The sequence below is a fragment of the Phacochoerus africanus genome, chromosome 1, assembly GCF_016906955.1.
Source record: "Phacochoerus africanus isolate WHEZ1 chromosome 1, ROS_Pafr_v1, whole genome shotgun sequence".
NCBI lineage: Eukaryota > Metazoa > Chordata > Mammalia > Artiodactyla > Suidae > Phacochoerus > Phacochoerus africanus.
This window is the reverse complement of record NC_062544.1, coordinates 103,781,870-103,799,934: the sequence shown is the minus strand read 5'-3', so window position 1 is coordinate 103,799,934 and position 18,065 is coordinate 103,781,870. Positions and strand designations below refer to the sequence as shown.

Below are 18,065 nucleotides of genomic sequence, written 5' to 3'. Positions count from 1 at the left end.
CAGAAAATAAACACTGGCAGTGCAGCCATGGTTATTCTCACGGGTCCACACACGATAGGTGTCAGAGGCTAGCTGCAGAGTGAGTTAGAAGCCAGGCTGAGGACATCACTTGCTTCTCACTGCCCCATGCGTGCCGCCTCTTCCAGCACCCATTTTGGCTAGCTGAGCCTTCTAGAAGATCCGCTGCCCTCTAGTTCTGTCACTACCTCTGCTCATCAACACCCCCCCACACACACCTGCCCTCACTCTCCACTCTTCCAAGAGCTGCTCACTTCAGCCACTACTCTCTTCTACTCTGCATCTGATCTTTCTCAAAACATCCTGGGTCTGTGTGAGCTCATCTCCCCATGATGCCCTTGTTTGGGGGTGAGTGTGCAAGTCTACTTACTGTGAGGAAAAATGGGAGCGCTGAGAGTTTCCTGGCCTCCCTTGGCCGGAGGCCGTCCTTCTCAATGACCAAAACCTTTTCTTCCACTGTTTTCCAGGCCCTCACCATCAGGGGTGTGGACACCGTGTCTCGCAGCTCCTTGGAAATGTCCCCTTTGGCCCCAGTAACCTCCCATGAGAGAAGGAGCAAGAGGAGAAAACGAATGTCTTCAGGAACAGAGGAGTGTGGGGATGACCGGTTCCCCAAGTCTGACTCAGAGGATGGTCCCAGAGCAATGGTAATCCCCGGCCGTGGCTCTGGCCCTTGGAGGGTGGATCTGGCATCACAAAGCCATAGTGCTATGCCCATGGTGCTGTCACAGCTCCCACAGTTGCTCCCAAGGAGAGCATCCTTGAGCCCCCTCCTAGCCCCTCCTGTTTGCCCTGCCACCCTTGGAGTGGAAGAGCCCTGGGCTGAGGGATAGGGTAGGTTTGGGTGTTAGGATATCCCCAACCTCAGATAAGTCCCCAACACGGGGGCTGAGGTTGAGGGACACCCATGGTGTGGCTTGGTAGGAGCTCAAGGACATGCCCACATGAGTGAGGGACATGGCTGACTGCCGAGGTGCTGCTCAGGCCAGGCTGTCTGCACCACCAGAGCCTCCCTGCCCCCTTCTCCCTCAGATATGCTTCAATCTCAGAGCCTCAGAGGCGCAGGCTTTGGGTGAGGAGAGATCCCAGGAGTTGCAGGATTGCCTTAACCCCCTATCCCTCTTCTGCTCCCCTGGGCTTAGCCCACCCAGTCTCTACGTGGCTGACAAATCCCAAAATGCTCCAAGTTGAGCTGGGGTCGATGCCACACCTGAGAGGCTGGGAGCAGGTCAAGAGCTGTCTCGGTCATGTCCCTCTCTACGCACCCTCAGAATCGCTTCAGCATCACCCAGGGACTCAGCAGGACCTCCATGAAGCCTCGCTCCAGCCGAGGGAGCATTTTCACCTTCCGCCGGCGAGAACTGGGTTCCGAAACAGATTTCGCGGATGATGAAAACAGCACAGCAGGGGACAGCGAGAGCCACCGCACGTCTCTGCTGGTGCCTTGGCCCCTGCGCCGGCCTAGTGTCCAGGGACAGCCCAGTCCCGGAGCCTCAACTCCAGGTCACGTCCTCAATGGCAAAAGGAACAGCACTGTGGACTGCAATGGGGTGGTCTCCTTGCTGGGGGCAGGCGACCCTGAGGCCACCTCCCCAGGGAGCCGCCTCCTCCGCCCGACAATGCTGGAGCGGCCTCCGGACACGGTGAGCCAGCCCATCCATGCTATGCCAGGCAGATCCTGTCTCCCAGACTGGTCACCAGTGCCAGGTCTAAAAATAACTTGCCAAGAATTTACTAAGCACCTATTGTATGCTGGGCTCTGGGGGTGAATAAGTCTACCCCTCCCCCCAAAAAAATCTCTCCTTCAAAGAGCTTCCAGACAGACAAAAACCAAAGAAAAACTACATATATGTGTGTGTGTGTGTGTATGTTTTTCTACATGTACGTATGGTATGTAGCGGTAATAAAGAAAGATGATAGTTAAATAGCAACTTGTCAGGCACTGAGAGTCTGTGGTGGCCCAGGACCAGTATCCTAGAGGCCCTGATGTGCCAGCTGTGAGTACTGGAGAGTTTCCAGTTCATGGGCAATATAGGGGTCCTGGGAGAAGGGCCAGAGTGGGAAGGGGACACTTAAGAGGTTCTGGGCAACAATTCTTCATCAAGTTTGAAATATTTCGGTACTTTATAAACTGATAAAGGCCAAGTAATATTAGTCCAAGTACTAAGTGCTATGGGGGGACAGAAGCGGGCAGTAGGAAGAGGGAACCCCCTCATTACGAGGCATTTCAACAATGACCTGAAGGAGGCGAGGCGGAAGCCGGGGTAGGGTGGTGTAGCAGAGGGCTTAACAGATTCTGGAGACAAACTGGGTTTGAATGCCGGCTCATCACTTACCATCTAGATGGCTGTGAGCAAGTTACTTTATTTCTCTGTGCCTCAGGTCTCTCGTCTGTAAAATGGATTTAAAATACCCTCCTCACGATCGATGCCAGGATGAATGGGCTAATATGGGTAAAGCGATCAGGTCGTGCATGAGTATGTTGATGTGGGGATAATGTCATAGTAAATACTGTCATTACATCATCTGGGGGAAGCATGTTCCAGGCCTAAGGAACAGCAAGTGCAAAGGCCCTGAGGCAGAAGCATGCCTAGCCTATTGGAGGATATGCGATGAGGGCAGCATGATTGGAACCCAGGAAGTAAAGGGGAGAGGAGTTGGAGCGTTTGTCGGAAAGGTGATGGGGAGGGGCCAGATCTTGAGTGGCCAGTCAGAGCTTTAATCGCTCACTCAGTCGATCCCATGACAGGCTGCTGACTGCATACCCAGCCGTGGAGTGCCCTTGCTGACCCTTGCCCCCAGCGCAGTGCCCAGAGCAGTCCACCCAGGAAAAGGGCGGAGGGGCGGCTCAGACCCTGAGGCTGCAGGAGGCAGAGAAGGACAGACTTTTTGAGGAAGCGGGACAAGACAGGAAGACTTGATCAGGAAGGTGGAGGCAGGCTGAAGAGAGTGGCTCACAGCCAAATGACCCATTTTGCTCCAGCTCAGACTTTGGCTCAGGCTGTGGGACTCTGCACAGGTTAATTAATCTCTCTGTGCCTCAATGTCCTCGTCCACAAAGTGGAAACAAAGTTAATATCAGCCTCAGAAGATTGTAGTGAGGACTGAGTTAAAACCTGTGTGATGCTTAGACCAGCACTTGCCTCATGTTCAAGTAATTATTATTATCTATCATTGTTATTATTGAGCATGAACGAGTAAAAACTCCCAGGGCACACTGCAGAGTGCCTGGGGCCCTCACCCTCCTCTCAAGTGGGGAGTCAAGGAGAGGGTCCTAGGAACCCAGTGGGGGAAGGCCGTAGCTTCCGGGTGAGTCTAGGGAGACCCCTGGCCATCACCCGCAGGGCGGGATGTCTGGCTTCCCAGGGACAATGATTCCCAGTGGCTGCAGGTCCAGCCCTGGAGCCTCAGCCTTGTGGAATCAGGTCAGCAGCTGGAGCGCTAATAGAATTTCCTAATCTCATTAGGGAGAAAATCATCTCATTGTACTGCACATGTCGGGAGGAATCTGAGTTCAAACACTTCATTACCAGGAACTCTGACTTCACCCCTTCTCACTTCTGTGAGGCCCATTTGTAACCTTAAAGGGATTAGCAGGCCAAGGGGGTTATTTGCGAAGTTAAAAGAATTAGCCAACCAAGATGGAGATGTTGAAAAGTTAAAGAGATTAGCAGGCTACTGGCCTCTGGGGATGCCTTCTCTGCTTCCACTGGGTCCCTAGTGACACTTGGCCAAAGCAAGTGTGTCATCAGTGGGACAGGGAATTTTGCTTTACTCACAGTGGGAGAGGAAAGAGTAAATATTTGCTGGATGATAACCCAAATTGTCACAGATGGTAAAGGAGAGACGTTGGGAGAATTGAAGACATGGTTGTGAGTTCCGCTGGCCGATTTGTGGTTGCATTGGCCCTAGGGTACTACTGTTCCATCAGCTTCCTCAGCCCTCTCAGGCGCCTCTGCTTGAATACTTCCATGACTGGGAGCTCATTACCTCCCTAGGCAGCATTCCTGGTCAGTCGCAAAGGCTGACCTTAACATGAGCCTCAATTGGTTTGGTACCCACCCTGGGCCCTGGGCATGCCACCCAGGGTTGCCTAGGCCCAGCTTCCCTCTGACCTACAGAGCTTACAGAGCCTCGCTCTTGCACGCAGAACAGCCCAGTGCTTTCATCAGCCCCAGTGTGAACTCGGGGACTGTGCTTACACACGGCCATACTGATGTGAAGCCTCTGCAGGTCCCCCTTGGTTCTGTGGGGGGTTCCAAGTAGACCTAGGGAGTGTCTCCGGCCACCCCCTTTATCAGGGAATGCCCCAACTCTGTTGGCAGACCTAGTTCTTTTTTTTTTTCTTGTGGTTTAGGGCCTCACAGGTGGCACATGGATATCCCCAGACTAGGGGCCAAATCAGAGCTATAGCTGCCAACCTACACCGCAGCCACAGCAACGCAGGATCTGAGCTGCATCTGCAACCTATGCCACAACCCACAGTAATGCCAGATCCTTAACCGTCTGAGCAGAGCCAAGGATCAAACCCTCATCCTCATGGATACTAGTCAGGTTCATTACCACTGAGTCACAATGGGAACACCCACAGACGTAGTTCTTTTGCTTACAAAAATGGTACACCAGGTTGAAAACAAATCCAAAAGTGCAGAAGCAAAGGCCTGGCCCTCCAGCACAGTCCCATACCCCAGACAGAGATACTTTATCACCTCAGTGTGTATCTTCCAGATTTTCTCTTGCTTTTTCATCAAACTGCTTGTCTTGAAGGTGCACCCATGGGAACACCCATGCCTCATCCTTGGTCTGGGTCTCCTTACTGTCTGTGTCAGAGTCACATTGTATCCATAATTGATTTTAATATTCTGCCTATGGATCAGTTGTTTCATTTTTATGGTATTAGGAACAATGCTGCGATGAACATCACCACATACATATTTTTGGTGTATGTATGTAATTATTTGTGAAGTTAGATTAGACAGAGTTGCAGAGCCAATTTAAAATTTTCTTGGTAGATACAGCCAAACTGCCTCCCCAAAAGCTCCCACCAGCTATGTGTAAGCATTGTGCTTTTTGCTTCTGTTAATGTCACCATATAGCCTGGTAGATTTTTTTTCAGCTTCTTTATGCTCTTGACTCTAGGGAGCTTGGGGTCAATTAAGACTCCCAGGTCATTTTTGCATGTATTAATGTATAAGACAGCATCTGGTTAAAAGAACTTGGTGCATGTAGTTTCCTGTCCACACTCAGGAATCACCACTGATGAGAGATGGTGAAGAAAAAAGAGAACGAAGGAGATAATGATTGACAGGAGGGGTGGAGGTAGCTGTTAACTGCAAGGGAGTTGGAGCAGAGAAGCCTAGCCCTGGAGTCCCATCAAGACCCCCATCCTGACCCCCTGTCACATCCCCAACCTGAATCTGAGCAGCTGCCCCAGGTCCAGGCGGAAGCCCGTCCCCAAGCTGATGCGTATCTCCTGGTTACACCCAGACCACACCATCGGAGGAGCCAGGCAGGCCGCAGACGCTGACTCCCCAGGCTCCATGTGTGGATGGCTTCGAGGAGCCAGGAGAGCGACAGCGAGCCCTCAGCGCAGTCAGTGTCCTCACCAGCGTACTGGAAGGTCAGCACCCCCGGTGTCATCCAAACACTCCCTGCTTCTGGTCTGAGCACCCTCCCAGTTACCCCCGGCCTGAGCCAGCCTTGCCCTGGCTACTTGGCCCACCTCGGACACCCCCAAGCTGTCCCTGACTGTTCAGTCTCTGTTGCCTGACCTCGGTGTCTTTGTATCTGTTCCCACTTGTTTTGTCCTGGATGTCCTCAGGAGCCATGTCTCTGTTTCTTCCAAACATCCCCACAGCTTTCCTGACCTGTCCCAGGTGCTGGCTGGTCTCATCCTGTTCTCCACAAGCATCCTCATGTATGCTGGGACCATCCTGTCTCAAGCATGCCTGTTCTAGCCTATCCCCCAGCCCTTGCCAAATTTGCCCCAGGCTATTCTAAGCATCCTACATCTGTCTGAGCCAGTGCTACTTTAGGCAGCCCCATGTCTGATCCATTCTGAACTTGGCACCCCCGCCTCCAATTTGTTGCCTCCTGTCCCAGGCACCCCTCACCCCTGCATCTGCCCTGACCTGTCCCAGATAGCCACATCTGTTCCTACTAGTTGGGGCCTGGGTTTCTGTATTTCTGAACTTGCCTGTCTAAGATGCTGTCTCAGCCTCTCCTCCCTGAGTGTCCCCTCCTCTAGCTCAGAGTGTTGTCTCAAGAGAGCCCACATCTGTCCTAATCTGTCTTGTTCCAGTTTTGCCCATGTCTATCCTGGTTTTCTGTCCCTGTGGTCATCTTCTCCCATATCCCCAGAGTAAGGAGCCAGGACATGGGACACTCTTTCCCTTAGCTTTCCTTGCCCCTCTTCCTGTCTCCCTGGTATGTAGCAGCCCTGTCAGCTCCTGTAAGTCATACATCTATTCTGGAACACCAAGAGCTATGGAAGAGTCAGACAACAAAAAACATACCAGCTCACTGGCTCTCTCTGCCTGTCCCCCCACCCCACTGCTAGAGTTGGAGGAGTCTCACCGCAAGTGTCCACCATGCTGGAACCGCTTTGCCCAGCGCTACCTGATCTGGGAGTGCTGCCCATTGTGGATGTCCATCAAGCAGAAAGTGAAGTTCATGGTTATGGACCCATTCGCCGACCTCACCATCACCATGTGCATCGTGCTTAACACGCTCTTCATGGCACTAGAGCATTACAACATGACAACTGAATTCGAGGAGATGCTGCAGGTTGGAAACCTGGTAAGGGCCGCTGGCAGCTGACTCTCAAATGGGCGTCCTGGTGTGACAGGCTCTTGGCCCGCTGGCACAGCCTTAGTGGTAAGTGGGGAGGGATTCAGAATCTTCTGAAGGTAGGAGTCATTGTGGAAGACATCTCGGAGAAAGGAGTCTCGGGAGCTGGGAGATGTAGTTGGGAGTGAGAGGTTGGGGATGAAGATGCCCAAAGCCTAGAAAACAAAAATGAATTGTGGGTGAGCCTGAAATGTGTGTGGGGACATGAGATGTGGCAGTTAGTAAAGGAGGAAGAGAGTGTATACAAAAAGATGCAGTTCTCTTACGGCATGGATGGATGGATGGAATGAACAAATCAGGCAGAGCCAGATTTCAATTCTGACTCAGGTCTTACTATGTGACCTCAAGCAAATTACTTAGTAACTGGCACAGTACATATTGGTTGAATTTAATAAATGTAAAATTAGTATGACAATGTCAGCCTCACTGGAAACTAATGAGGGTTGAATAAGATAATGTGTGTAATGTGCTTGGCTCAGAGTTTGATAAACAATAAGCACTCAGAAGAAACAAGTTATGGTTATTATCTTTGTTGTTACTCAAGAGACTGTCCTTGGAAGTCAAAATGTCTGGGTTCTAATTCTGATTTTTTTTTTTCTTGAGACCAAATCAAGTCCTACCTCTTTGCTCTGAAGAGGATAACTGAGGCTGAAGGAGTGACGTAGTGGTGGCAGAGTTGAGCATGTAGCTATTGTCCCCAGACTCTGAAGGGCAAGGTTCTATTGGCTCTGTCTGAGTAAACACAGGGACAGCCCTTCTGCAGAAGCCCCTACGGCAAGGCTGCAAAGAGCCCCCTGGCCTCTGGAAGGAGCTCCTGGAATCATCGCCGGGGTTGGGTGGGGAGGGGGACATTTGGTCCAAGCTCTCTTCTCCTGCACACCCAGCCCTGTCTTGGGCTGCACAGGCAGCCCCCACAGGCAGACAGGTCTCCTGCACTGTGGAGTGTGAAGGTTTTCTCGCCGTATTACTTTCCACATCCAGAACTCTGAATAGTTCTGCACAGGGTCTTCTCAAATTTTTTTCACAAGTGTGTGTCCTTTTTGCTATGATTCTGCTTTTCTTTCCTTCTCCTGTATACAAACAGACGGAAAGCTAGATCTCAATCTGCAGGAGTCTCGTGGCACAATTGTACCTGCCTTGTGTTGGGTGGTCTTCACATGACAGTTACATAGGGTTTCGGTTGAATGCAGTTTTAATGGACGGTGACCATTGGGTTAAACTGAGCAGCAAGTCAAGGTGATGAAAAGCAGTGGTGGCTTCTTTGGCCCATTTAGTGGTGATTGAATTGCAGTTGTGTTAAACTTGTGGTTCAGTTATAGCAATAGGTCGTGTAGTTGGATTACAGCAATATTTTGTTCTATTTGGATAGTTTTATTGCTAGTAAGTAAGGTTTTGATTGTCTTGCAGTTAATCTAATCTAGATAGTTTAAATATTAAGTTTAAAGAAACAAAACCTCAAAAATAAGCATGAGTAAATAACATTGGAATGGAAAAAGCCTTTCTAAACATATCGCTGAAGACAAATCCCATCAAGAAGATTGTTAGATTTAACTAACGTTTAGCCCATCATATAAACAAAGGTAAAAGCCAAATGCAATGTCTGTGCCTAGCAATATTGTGGACAAGAAAAATAAGAAACACTTAAAAATATAGCAACCATTCTTTAACACGCATAGCAAAGCTCACAAGAAAGTAACAAAAGTTCCGGAGTGCCAAAAACAAAGAGGGACTTAAAAACCATAGCAGTAAACATGCAACATCGTTCTGTGGTTGCCCTGGGGGTGGGGCGAGTGCTGATTTAGGTAAACTTGGGGGCTTGGATTTCAATGAACAGGCAGAGGCAAGACCTGTCTTTGAAACAGTGCAGGTAGCTCCGTAAGAATATGACCCTACGTTCAATAAAATGGTGAACTAGAAAAAATTTATGCACTGAACCTGGGACATAAAGAAAGAAGGTTGTCCTTCTCAGCCAGGACTGGTGGGGGGAGGTAACCTCCAGAAGCCTGTGACTATGAATTTGGCTTTATATAGATTTGGAGTTCAAATTTATATCCTGGAACCTGTGCCTAAAAAATTAACACAAAGTGACCCTGACCTGGTAATCACAGATAATACTTGTTGAACACCTTATTTTTTTTTTTATAACAACCAGTAAGGGAGATGCTGTTATTACTACCCCTATTTTACTACTAAGGTAACAGAGGCACAGAGTGGTGAAATAACTTAACCAGTGTCACACAGCCAGGAAGTGGTAGACCCAAGATTCAAGTCCAAGCCATTTGTCTCTAGAGCCCATGCTCTTATCCAGTGCCTTACACTGCTGTCTGCAGCTCTAGCTTTCCCATCTGCTTCCAGCCCCAATTACACTGGCGGTCCTTGTCAGCATGGTAAGAGAAGAAAGAAGAAGGAAGGAAAACAGATCTAACATTATTTTCCAAATTATGTTATTCTCTAGAGCAATAATCTAAGAAAATAATAATCCAAGAACTAGTAAGAAAGTTCATCAATGTTGGTAGGTACGGGCTCAATATACTAAAGTTGAGTCTGCTCCTAGTTACCATCGGTATTCATTTGGAGAGAGTAGTTCTAAAAGTTAATACTTACAATAGCAATACAAACTGTGAGGAATAAATGTAACAGGAGATTGTAAATTTGACATGAAAAAATTATAAAGCCCTTGAAAAATGTAAAAGAAGAGTTAAATTACAGGAACAAAATGTCACATTCATGGATGAAAGTCTGAGTATTATAGAAATATCAGTTCTTAACCAAATTAACTTAGATGTTTAATATAATTCCGATCAAAATCCTAACAAGTTGTTTTTCATGGGACTTGATAAGGGAATCCTAAAATTCAAATGGAAAAGTAAAGTCTGTCAAGACGAATTAAAGAATAAAGTGGGGCTCTTCCCCTACCATGTGTAAGACATAATATAAGCTATAGTAATTAAAACATTATAGTATCGGTGCAAATATAGAAAAATGGTCCTTACTACCAAATTAAGAAGTCAGAGATAGGAAATTAATATTTGGAGACTTGATAAATAACGGAGGTGGCATTATGAATCAGTGGAAAAGGACAGACTATTCAATAAATAGTGCTGGGAAGAATGTTTATCTTTACAGGCAAAAATAAATTTATAGATCCCAACCCCACACAATACTCACTAATTAGTTTCAAGGAAATTGGATTCAATACCTAAATTCATTAAAAACAAAACTTTTAAGCTTTTAGAATAAAATATGGGGGAACATATTTAAAATTGGTGGGGGGTGGTTGGGAAGGCTTTCTCCAACAATACAAAAATTCACACCATGAAAGAAAAAAGGTTGCTAAATTTAGCTATGTTAAGTTTATAACATAGGTAAATTTATATATATATATATATATATATTTTTGGCTTTGGGCCACTCCCGCGGCATATGGAGGTTCCCAGGCTAGGGGTCGAATCAGAGCTGTAGCCACTGGCCTACGCCAGAGCCACAGCAACGCTGGATCCGAGCCGCGTCTGCAACCTACACCACAGCTCACAGCAACGCTGGATCGTTAACCCACTGAGCAAGGGCAGGGACCGAACCCACAACCTCATGGTTCCTAGTCGGATTCATTAACCACCGCGCCACGATAGGAACGCCTATATTTTTATTTTTATATTATTTATAAAGGATGCAGTAAACACAGCAAAATCACCACCGCAAACTAGAAATTGACACTATGGAAAGTATTTAACTGGAAAGACATGCAATATCTATTAAATGCTTACACATCAGTACAGAGAAGAGGGACAACCCAATGCCAAAAACACAACCACAGCAGTGGATGGAGGAAATGACAGGCAAATCACAGAAGAGGAAATTCAGATGGTTATAAACAAATGAAAAGAAACACAGAGGAATGCAAATTAAATCAACATTGAGATACTATTTCTCACCCATAAGAGAAGCAAAAATAAACTGTGTATTGACAACCATATGAAACAGTAGGAACTCACACTTCTTAAGAATGTGGGTTCCATTTCAGGGAAGAGTTGTACAGTATCTGATAAATCACAGCGATGCAGAATCTATAACTTAACCATTTCAGATAAATATATTCCTAAGAAATCTCACATGTCTATACAAGGAGACATGTGTAATAAAGCTCTTGGCTGCTTTGTTAGTCACAGGGAAAATGGGAATCAACATAAATGTCTGTCCACCCACTTAAAAATGGATAAATTAGAGTTCCCATCATGGCTCAGCAGAAGTGAATCTGACTAGCATCCCTGAGGATGCAGGTTCAGTCCTCACTCAGTGGGTTAAGGATCCAGCGTTGCTGTGAGCTATGGTGCAGGCCACAGACACGGCTCGGATCCCACACTGCTGTGGCATAGGCTGGCAGCTACAGCTCCAATTCGACCCCTAGCCTGGGAACCCCCATGTGCCATGGGCGTAGCCCTAAAAAATACAAAAAAATAATAATAATAAAAATGGATAAATTATGGTGTATTCTTACAATGAAATACTGTGCACAATTAGAAGGAGTACATATATTATTTCAATATGGGTAAGTCTCATAAACATGTTGTTTAAGGGAACCTGCAAAAAAGAACACATATGACATGGCCCACTTGTATAAACCTTAAAACGTTGCAAAAATGCTATACATCAAAACTGTCGAAATGTGCATGGGAATGATGAACATCAAATTCAGGATGGTGATTACCTTGGGGTGAATCTAGTTCTGTGGGTCTTACCTGTGCTGCACAGGGTGGTGAAGTCTTTGCTGTAGAAGCCAACCACTTAGGTTCACACTGGGCTCCATTATAGGGGCCAGTGGCTTAATTTCTCTGTGTCTCAGGTCCCTTTTATGTAAAATGGGGATAACAACAATAATATCACATGGGGTTATTGTGAAGATGACCTGATTCACTATATGTAAAGCACTGGTACAGAACCTGGCATATGGTAAACCTACTTAAGTCTCTGCTATTACTTTGTAAGGAAAAGTAAAACAAGATTTGAAGCAAATGTGGCAAAATGTTAATGTTTGGTAGAGTTTGGTAGTGAGTACAAAGGTATTTACTATATTATTCTATATTTTTATATGCTTAAAATATTTTGTAATTTGGAGTTCCCATTGTGGCACAGCGGAAATGAATCCGAGGTTGTGGGTTCAATCCCTGGCCTCGCTCAGTGGGTTAAGGATCCAGCATTGCCATGAGCTGTGTAGTAGGTCAAAGACATGGCTCGAATCCTGTGTTGCTGTGGCTCTGGAGTAGGCTGGCAGCTATAACTCCAATTAGACCCCTAGCCTGGGAACCTCCATATGCTGCAGGTGCGGCCTTAAAAAGAAGAAAGACAAAAAAAAAATTGTGATTTAAAAACCCAATGACAAAGGTAAATGACAAACCAGGAAAATTGCAATACATACAGTAGACAAAAGGATAATACCCTTAATTTATAATAAAGTACATTTATAAGTAGCACCAAGAAAGGGCAAACAGCCTAATAGAAAAGAAGCGAAGGATAAGAACAGGCAATTTCACAAAAAGAGAAATACAGAAATCAAAGAAATGTCCAACGGGACAACAATGAAAGATGGCCTGTGTCCTGCTGTTTTGGAAAAGTCAGTGGGACTGGACTACCCAGTAATAGCCTCTCCGTGAAGGAAATCATTATCCCATGTGGCTCATGGAATTGTTTAAAACCTATTTCTGAGGATCATTGAGCTGTTATGTATCAGAATCTCTAAAAAAAGCCTTGTTGACTCTGCAATTCCATTTCCAGAAATTTATCCTAAGGAAAGAATTGGGCAAGTTATTTTAAAATATGTATATATATGAAAGGGTCTTATGGCAATGTTAATACATACAGTATTAAAAAGAATGCCCATCACAAGGAAGTGGTTAAACTACTTATGGCACATCTGTACAGTAGAATATCCCACAACTATTTTAAAAAGAAAAAGAAAAAGAAAATAATGCTTTAGATGATGTTTAATTGTCCTGGAAGGATCTTACAAGGTATTATGTTTCAAAAGCATATTTACAGTATGTGCAGGATGACCCCATTAAAGACATAAGCCAAGGTCAGGGGAGTCTGGGGTTCTTCAAAAGCCCTTCCACTTCCTGGAAAGCCACCATTAGCACTGATGGTTCATTAGACCACCTGCCAGGAGTCAGGGGAGGTGGGTCCCCACACTCACAACCTTCCTGCCAGATCTCAGTGAGCCTATAAAACAGGCAGAGCTGTGTGTATCTGGAGCCTCTGCCTGGGCCTGGAGCTCCCAGCAGTCATAATAAATGAGGCTGGTGAGAACAATAACTGCCCTCTCCTAGGCAGCATCCACTTTACATCCTTTAGCTCTAACTCTTAGAAGCTGCCTTTGGATGGAGGCAACTGGACAAATGCGCAGCTGTGTGTATAGTGTGTGGGGGGGCGGCGGTGGTATGTGAAGGAACAAAAACTAAAGCAAGAAAGAGGGATAAGGAGTCTGATAGGCAGGGCCATGTGTTAAGTGTTGTGAAGCTTCATTTAGTTGATTTGGTGACTTTTCAGCAGAGACTAGGAGGTAGTGAGTCCTGTGAATTGGGGGAGGGGAAGACCCAGGGAAAGGAAGCCACAAGTGCAAAGGCCTTGAGGAGGCAAGCATGGCTGGAAGACGAGTTGGTCAGAGGGATGGAAGAGCTATGGGAGCCAGGCAAAGGGGCAGAACCCAAGGATCCGTCTTCACATGTCAGGGCAGCTTAGGAATTTGAGCTGAGGCTGGAGGATTTCGGGGGGTCCCCCTTCCCTAGGACCCCAGCTGGTGGAAGAACAGTTCCCTCCGGGCACAAATACTAAAGGGACCAGTGAAGTCACAAGGGCTAGACTGATGGGTGGTGCCCTGGATGGCAGTGCAGAGGTGCCCACCTACCTGCCATCCTGGCGCTCCCCACACCCTGGGCCAGCAGCAATCCCTGCTCCCAGCCCATTGCCACAGGGCCTTGTCTGAGCAGAGGGGAAAGGGGCTGATGCTGGGGTGACCAACATGCAGATGCCTCTCCTCTCCTTTTACCACTGAGTCCCCTCAGGACAGGTGCCAAGGACAGGGCAAACCCCACTCCTGAGTGCTGAGGGAGGTGCCTCAGCCATCCCTGCCTCTGACCTCCATTGCTACTGCAGCCCTGTCACTGTCCCTGGGGTAGCCTGGCCCTCTGACCTCAGGCCGCCTCTGCAGGAAACCTCAGTGCCACCTCACCACTCTCAGGGTGACCTCCAGCCCCAGGAAGGCCTGGTACACAGGGACCAGCTTCCTGCCAGCCACTCCTTCACAGGATACCCTTCCTCCCAGAGCCATGCTCCCACCATAGCAGTTGGCAAAACTCAGAGCCATCAGCTATAGTCATGGCTGCCTGGCCCACCACACGATGGGCTCCTTAATCCTGGGTCTCCGCTGGCCGAGACTGGGTTGCTCACAACTCATGAGTCAGTGAGCCAGCCAGGTGAAGCCCAGCTTCTGCCTACCTCAGAAACTTTTCCAGAAGGGGTAGTGGTTGCTCTAAGTCTTTAAGGATGGCACTGAGTTCACCTCCTGGTTCTCACATTCATGAGCTTCGTGACCCCAGGCATATTTGTTACTTAACCCCTCATCGCCTCAATTTCGTTACCTGTAAAATGGGCTTAATGATTCTTCTTGCATTGGGTTGTTGGGCAGATTAAAAGGAACAACATATGCAAATCATTCCAGCCCAGCTTCTGGCACATAGTTAAGCCCTTGAGAAATGGTGGCTGGTTGTTAATACCAAGAAGAGTCAGCACATGGCAGTGGAAGTAGCACGGGCAAAGGCCCTGAGCCATGAAAGCATGAGTGTTTGTGGGAATGCATGTGCTTGGCATGTGTGGAGCAGTGGACACTTCCTGTGACAACATAGGCTGGAAGGGGTCTGGAGCTGGGTCATGTTAAGGTTCACCCCAGCCTCCCCTGATCCCAGGTGCCTCCCAGAGCTGTGGGTCCCTGCAGTGGGCCTAGTTATTTCTGAGGCCCAGGCTGCAAGGTCATGCCTGTAGAGCAGCAGAGCTGGCTAGAGCCAGAGGTGTCCCCAAGGGACTGGGCCATGGCTGAGCCAGCACCCACTGGATGCAGTCAGAGCCAGCAGCCCAGGAGAGGGGTGCTGCTGGAGCAAGAAGCCTCAGAAGGCAGGGACCTCCTGCCACCAGAGGCTCTTTCCAGCCTAAATGTGGGGGAGCCCTGATTCCCATTCCTTTCCAGGTCTTCACAGGGATCTTCACGGCCGAGATGACTTTCAAGATCATCGCCCTGGACCCCTACTACTACTTCCAGCAGGGCTGGAACATCTTCGACAGCATCATCGTCATCCTCAGCCTCATGGAGCTCGGCCTGTCCCGCATGGGCAACCTGTCAGTGCTTCGTTCCTTCCGCCTGGTACGTGGCTGGGCCCAGCAGGGGGCAGGTGGGTGGGGACCCAGGACACCCAGGCACGCCACCTCTGAGGTCACCACTCAGCTACCCCTATGCTGATCTTTCAAGCCTTCACTCAACAGCTATTTGCTAGTTACCCCAGCACTAGTGATGTGGGGGGCACAGAGGTAGGCAAGACAGAAGAAGCTCTCCCTCCCCATGGGGGGGACAGTTGGGGTGGCCATTCATCCTGATGATTTGCAAAGCCCTTTAGGGTTCCCCATGACCCCTTTAGTCCTCACAGGATCCCAGGGGAGGAGCTAGTGTCGCCACGTCCCCATTCTGCATAGGAAGAGACAGACCTGGAGAGGTGAAACAATTTCCCAAGGCCACATGGCAAGTAACAGGTGCAGCCAAGTCTGCTGACAGCTCACCTGGATCTCTACCTGCTGGTTTGGGAATCTGTATTTTTGAAACTTTAATGCACATTCAGATTGCCTGGGGATCTTGCTAAACTGCAGGTGCCAATTCATTAGGTCTCAGATGATGTCAAAGCTAAGGTCTATGGCCCATGCTTGGAGTTCAGAATGTCTGAGAGGTTCAGACATGGGGCCGGAGGTAGGTCAGGGAAGGCTTCCTGTAATAGGTGGCTTCACTTGAGGCTAGGAGGGCAGGATGGTGGTGGTAGCAAGAAAGAAAGCACAGCCTGTGGGTTCTAATCTCAACTCACTGCCAAGAGCCTAGGTACATAGACAGTTACTCCACCTCTAGGCGTTGGTTTCTTCATCTGTCAAATGAGGTACTAAAAGTGCCACTCTCATGTGGTTATTGGGAGTTCCAAATTAGTTCATTCATCCTAAGCGTGAGGCCTGGCACAATAGGTGTTCAATAAATGCTAAGCACTGGCTCCCTTTCTCTGTGAGGGGAGAAAAATGGAAGCAACTGGGCCAGCCAGGGATGTTTTTTGCTGGTCTGGGAGGATACCTGGTGAGGAAGGTCTGGATATTCCATGATGGGGGAATCTACTGGTGGTGCCTGATGTGAGACCAAGATGGGTAGGAGGCTTGTGTCAGGACAAAGAGAAGGCCTTGGTTCAGGAGAAGATTCTGGAGCTGTTGCCCTGACTCTCAGAACAGAGTCCAAAGAAACTGCACTCAGGCTATGGAGAGAAACAGGAGTGTGTTCTCTTGGCAAAATGGGGAGAAACAGGCATTGGTGACCTCCAAGGGCACCCTGGGTTTTCAGGGAAGGGGAAAGGGAGGGGAGGGTGTCCATGGGCAGCGGGAGTCAGAGCCCATCACAAGGCCCCCTCCCTTCCCAGCTTCGGGTCTTCAAGCTTGCCAAATCCTGGCCCACCCTGAACACACTCATCAAGATCATTGGAAACTCAGTTGGGGCGCTGGGCAACCTGACACTGGTGCTGGCCATCATCGTGTTCATCTTCGCTGTGGTGGGCATGCAACTCTTTGGCAAGAACTACTCAGAGCTGAGGCACCGCATCAGCGACTCAGGCCTCTTGCCCCGCTGGCACATGATGGACTTCTTCCATGCCTTTCTCATCATCTTCCGCATCCTCTGTGGCGAGTGGATCGAGACCATGTGGGACTGCATGGAGGTGTCTGGACAGTCACTGTGTCTGCTGGTCTTCTTGCTTGTTATGGTCATCGGCAACCTTGTGGTAAGTGGGCCAGTGGACTAAGACACCCTCACTCACCTGCGCATCCATTCATCTGCCCAGCTGCCCACCCCCTCAGTCATTCATCTGTTCTTTCACTTACCTTCCTTCCATTCATCCACTCCCCTCCCTCACCCATCTATTGAGCCATCCATCCTCCCATCAATCTCTCAACCATCCATCTCCTCATTTACCTATCCTTCCATGTATTTACTCATTCATTCACCCACCCATCTATGCACCTACTTACCCATCCATCCATGTACTTACCATCAATCCATCTATTCATTTACCCATTCATTATTCTATCTCTCATTCATAGATCTACCTCTCCAGCCATCCACCCACTCATCAGTAACCCACCCACCAACTTACCCATTCATCTGTCCACCTCTCCATCAATCGACCTGTCTCCTCAGTTACTAGTATTTCTATCCATGTATCCACTCACCCAGCCAGCCAGCCAGCCATCATTCTCTACTTATTCACTTACCCATACATTGATTATTCATTTATTCATCAACCATCCATCCATCAATCCCCACTCATTCTCACACATAAACACACACACACTCATGCACACATACCCATTCATCCATTTGTCTATCCACCCATCCATTCATTCACAGACAAATCCATCACCCATCTATCCCTACACTCCTTCATCCACTCCTGCATCCATCCATCAACCCACGCATCCATTCACTCATTCACCAGTCCCATCCATCTACTCATTTATCCATCCAGCTGTCTACTCAGTCACTCAATGAGCCATCCATTCATCCTCATCGTTCTTTATTTGCTCATTCATTCATTTTCCCACTTTTTTACCTATTTGTTATATTTATTTTATATCCATTAACTATTTACTCATCTACTCATTATTTTGTTAGTTATTCACTGTCAATGATTTATCATCTGGTTCTCAGCTTAAAAAACACTTGCTAAGTCCTCATTGCATGCAGAATGTTGTGCCAGGTGCTGTTGGGCATACAGAGGCAAATATGACCCTAATATTGCTCACCAACTTGAGAGTAAGGAGGTGGAATGTTTAAAAGGCCTGAGATAACTCTAAAGCTGATCTGACTGATCAGAGCCATTAAGGGGGAGCCCATGGGTGCTGATCCCCTCCATCTGGGG

At 48.0% G+C, this 18,065-nt stretch overlaps 1 protein-coding gene across 2 annotated transcripts in view; it reads left to right on the top strand.

The window, feature by feature from the left end:
* Positions 1-18,065, top strand: part of SCN5A (sodium voltage-gated channel alpha subunit 5) — a 104,261-nt gene that overhangs the window by 41,155 nt on the left and 45,041 nt on the right. For both annotated transcript variants that reach the window (XM_047770337.1, XM_047770345.1), the window contains 6 exons: positions 486-665; positions 1,290-1,661; positions 5,506-5,638; positions 6,578-6,816; positions 15,101-15,274; positions 16,572-16,928. In XM_047770337.1, the coding sequence (XP_047626293.1) occupies positions 486-665; positions 1,290-1,661; positions 5,506-5,638; positions 6,578-6,816; positions 15,101-15,274; positions 16,572-16,928 (1,455 nt within the window). The remainder of the gene's footprint in view (positions 1-485; positions 666-1,289; positions 1,662-5,505; positions 5,639-6,577; positions 6,817-15,100; positions 15,275-16,571; positions 16,929-18,065) is intronic.